This window comes from Naegleria lovaniensis, assembly GCF_003324165.1.
Source record: "Naegleria lovaniensis strain ATCC 30569 chromosome Unknown tig102, whole genome shotgun sequence".
NCBI classification, from domain to species: domain Eukaryota; phylum Heterolobosea; class Eutetramitea; order Acrasida; family Naegleriidae; genus Naegleria; species Naegleria lovaniensis.
The window spans coordinates 6,126-10,260 of record NW_025407912.1 but is presented as its reverse complement, the minus strand read 5'-3'; the positions used below and the strand labels follow the sequence as shown (position 1 = coordinate 10,260).

Below are 4,135 nucleotides of genomic sequence, written 5' to 3'. Positions count from 1 at the left end.
CATGCACTTTCATTCCCTTTAAAAAAGGTAGGTTTTAACAACACTCCTTCCTGTGATAATGAAATGTTTGTCACCTTGAACGATTGATATGGATGTTGATTGCTTCGTCCTTTCATTTCGAATTCACGAGGTTGTCGAGTAAAATGTTTGGGATTAAATCTTTCGTTCAATTCCTCATCAGTAATCATCTCCTTCTTTCCTTTTTGAACCTTTTTAAGAAATTGGTTTTTGGCCTTTCGAGCAGCCTCTTTGGATTCCTTTTCTGCTGCTTGCTTGTTTTTATATCTAGTAATTTTCTCAGCCTTGACAAAGTCTTTCACAGCGTTCAATTTAATATCTGCTGGACAATGTTTCAACTCTTGATCCCATAGCCATCTAGTTTGTTGGAATCTCAGGTTGGTTTGGGGATTCTTCAAAATTTTAAAGTAATCGTCTTCTGTGGTGGTAAAGAGTGTTTTTCCCTTGTTTTGCTCTAACATGAAATGAAGGAGACATGCTTCATTATAAGCATGGTTAGAATTGAAGAAAAATCTTTCAAAGACCTTCTTTTGTTCTGAGGTGAGTTTCAATCTCACTTTCTTTGTTCTCACAAAATAATTGTCTTCGTTTGAGATTGAGAAGGAGGTGTAAATTTGTTTTAGCAATTTCTCAATAGTGTCATCAGCTTTTTCCTTTGATTTCGCAGTAGTGGATGAATTGACTGCATTCTCAGCAGTCGTAGATGAACTCACTCCATTCTCAGCAGTAGTGGATGAATTGACTCCATTCTCAGCAGTCGTAGATGAACTCACTCCATTCTCAGCAATCGTAGATGAATTCACTTCATTCTCTGCAGTAGTGGATGAATTCACTTCGTTCACAGTAGTCGCAGATGAACTCACTTCATTCTCAGCAGTCGTGGATGAATTCACTCCGTTCTCTTGAAGCATTGTTAAAGACTCCTCCAACGCAGATACTTCCTTGAATTCCTGAACAAGCATCTTCTTTTCTGACCCAAACTTGCGTCCGTTGAACGAGCAGACTGTCCTTATAAACTTGGAATTTCCACACTTACATGGCATCTTTTTCCAAGTTTCTGATTTGCTCCACACTTTTTCTACCAATTCCTTCTTGCTCGGAGGTGGTTCTGTGGATGGATATCGTTGGCGAACGGAGAGGGTAAACTAACTTTGGGTCAGTATTTTCGTACCATTCTTGGCAAAACATGACACGGGACAAATCTTGTTCAAACGATCAACCGTATCATCATGCCAAAACGGTTTTCTTAACTCCTTTGAATCAGTCGAAACAGTGGAATTGGGAACCATCCTTCTCTTATTCAATCTCTTCTTCGTTGGTTGCTGTTTGTGATAGAGTTGCCTTTTTCTTAACCGTCGAACCTTATTTTTCAGCGACTGAAATGTTCGGTGTGTAAAGTAATCTCGGTAAATTTGTTCCAAATTCATTCCCTTCCGCAAGGATGTCACAATTAAATCCTCTTCCGACTGTGAATAAGGTTCTCCTGGAGTCGTTGATACATTGGACTTGTTCGATGATGGTTGTGCTTGTCTTAACGGTAAGGGTTTGGATGGACTTAATTGACCAAGTTTCATAATCATTTTGTGGTAATGGTCAGAATTTGTCCATGTTTCTGGAAAAGTTATCGATACAGTAGAGGTAAAGGTGTTACTATCAGTGATTTCTGAAAAGGTTAAATCATCGACACTCCATTGAATGATAAAATTTGTTGCATCTGAAACGTCATACGCTCCTTCCATTCTGGCACGATTAATCTTTCTTTTCAATTTCTTGTACTTTTTCTTTAATGAGTTGATGGATCTATCAAAAAAGAAAGTACCAATCTTACTCCATTCCATATTGAATTGTTTTAAAAATAACAACATGCAATGTTCTTGGGTTGCGTATGCTTTTCCTTGATCGAGAGAGAGAGGTTCAATATTAATTCCACGCTCCAAATAAGCAGTCCTTAATAAGTCTCCAAATTTATCAACAGTAGAAACGTCTTTCAATACTTCCAATCTCTGCCAATGAGAAGCAATCTTCTTCTTTTTCTTTGCTCTTTCTTCCTCACACTTATAATGATCACTCAAAATGTGTTCACATGGCGAAAATTTAATTTGCGCCATTGGTATGTATGGAGGGATAGAAAAAACCACTAAAACCACCAACGCCTTTCAATTTACGCCATTTATCAATACGTTCCATCATGGAACGTTTTTGATAAGGATGCTTGTATATCATTTGTGGTTGCTCCTTTATCACCAAGACTCTCTTTGAGTTTTGAAAGGTTTTTTCACTTTCTCTGGTAGGATTGGGTGCTTTGAGGGGGTTGATATTGGTAACCGATGACTTGTCAACATGTTCCAACTTGGGTGATTCTTGGTCCTTTGTTGATGTTTGTTCTGAAATTCTTGGAGGAAATGGTGGAATGATTGGATATAATTGAGGAGAGAAGGGATTTAGAGGGATCCATGGCGAAGGGAATTCAGGTTGAAAAGAGAGATTTGGGGAGAAAATGGCGGGATTTGGAGGGAAAATTGGTTGAGAGGATGGATTTTGTTGAGTGAAAAGATTGGGATTTGGTGGGAATATAGGTTGAAGGAATGGATGATGGGAGGAGGTGAAACGAGGGTTGTTTAAATTATTCTCCTCACGACTCTGGTTGTTCATGATGAATTATTTTTTTTAAAAATCCTTAATAATAATAAATATTTTCTATCGTTCGGGTAGGGTGGTGATGATAATGAACAACAGCAAGCCTTCCGAACCAATGATGCCCTTTTGAGAGATTCAATACTAACCAATGATGCCATTTCCTAGGACTCATCAGACTCTTCATCAGAAGAAGTATCACTATATTCATCACCCACCCGCTCGTAATCGTGATCCGTTCCATACTTCTGCCCCTCACGGCTCGTTATTGAGTAGTCCTTTATTTTCAAGTTTCATCGGTTGTTGTTGTTGTTGCTGCCATTTATTAGTCCCTTATTATCATGTTTCATCCAAATATTGTTGTTCTCACGAGTTGCAAATGTTCTGCATGTACTATTTGTATTTTGCCAAAAATCGTTATGCAATTCCGGGCAGATCTGCCTAAAGCTTTACAAGGCATACACTCTCTCGGTTGGAATTGAGGCAAGAGTTGTTGTGCAATAAAGTACATAAACAAAAGCACTCAAATGATGCATCAAGAAACGTTGACCCTCGCCAACTCGCCAACAAACTCGCTGGAGTATTTTGGCTCGGGTTAAACCACTGTGTGTCACTTTTAATTTCGTAAAGTGCTGAGCCCGACGTTACAAAAAAAATGAAATCTTCAAAAATGATTAGAAAATCTGTTACCTCTGCCTCCAGAAGCATTTCAACAAATTCATCATGTCTGGCACACACAACAACAACTTCCGGAGCCAAGTTGCACTACTCGACAAGTACGATGCATGATCGTCATGGCACAACCAAGAATTGTTTATTTTCATCATCCTCTCGCTCCATGATGATGATGAACGTAAATTCTTCTCATGCCTCTGCGTTGCTTGTTCGTGGCTTATCAAGAACACAACCCATCTCTTCATCTTACCATACCAATCAATCTGTAACAAGAGAAGAAGTCAAGAAACCACTCTTTGATAAGATTCTCATCGCCAACAGAGGTGAAATTGCCTGCAGAGTGATTAAAACAGCTAAAAAGCTCGGTATTCAAACGGTTGCAGTGTATAGTGAAGCCGATGCCAATTCCATGCATGTAGCAATGGCTGATGAAGCCTACTTGTTAGGTCCACCTGAATCTAGCCGATCCTATCTATTGGGTGAGAAGATTATTGAAATTGCCAAGAAGAGTGGAGCTCAAGCCATTCATCCAGGTTATGGTTTCCTCTCTGAAAACGCCAATTTTGCTAGCCTTTGTGCAAAGAATAGAATTGTGTTTATTGGACCACCTGAAGGAGCAATCATTGCGATGGGCTCAAAGAGTGAAAGTAAGAAAATTATGGAAAAGGCCAAGGTTCCAGTCGTTCCGGGCTATCATGGTGATGAACAGGGAGAAGAGAAATTGTTAGAAGAGGCAAAGAAGATTGGCTTTCCAGTTTTGATTAAAGCAGTGATGGGAGGAGGAGGAAAGGGAATGAAATTGGCCAAG

General features: G+C 39.3%; 2 protein-coding genes across 2 annotated transcripts in view; one reads left to right on the top strand and one right to left on the bottom strand.

Annotated features, from left to right (window-relative positions):
• C9374_014685 (uncharacterized protein) overlaps positions 1-2,670 on the bottom strand; it is a gene marked incomplete at both ends in the record, with an annotated part of 5,469 nt that extends 2,799 nt beyond the window's left edge. The window contains 3 exons of the mRNA XM_044690699.1: positions 720-1,126; positions 1,169-2,072; positions 2,170-2,670. Of these exons, the coding sequence (XP_044541533.1) occupies positions 720-1,126; positions 1,169-2,072; positions 2,170-2,670 (1,812 nt within the window). Of the gene's footprint in view, positions 1,127-1,168; positions 2,073-2,169 lie in introns of the transcript that reaches the window.
• A 637-nt stretch (positions 2,671-3,307) lies between these two features.
• C9374_014684 (uncharacterized protein) overlaps positions 3,308-4,135 on the top strand; it is a gene marked incomplete at both ends in the record, with an annotated part of 894 nt that continues 66 nt past the window's right edge. Inside the window, one exon of the mRNA XM_044690698.1 lies at positions 3,308-4,135. This exon is cut by the window's right edge and continues 66 nt beyond it. Coding sequence (XP_044541532.1) covers positions 3,308-4,135 — 828 coding nt within the window.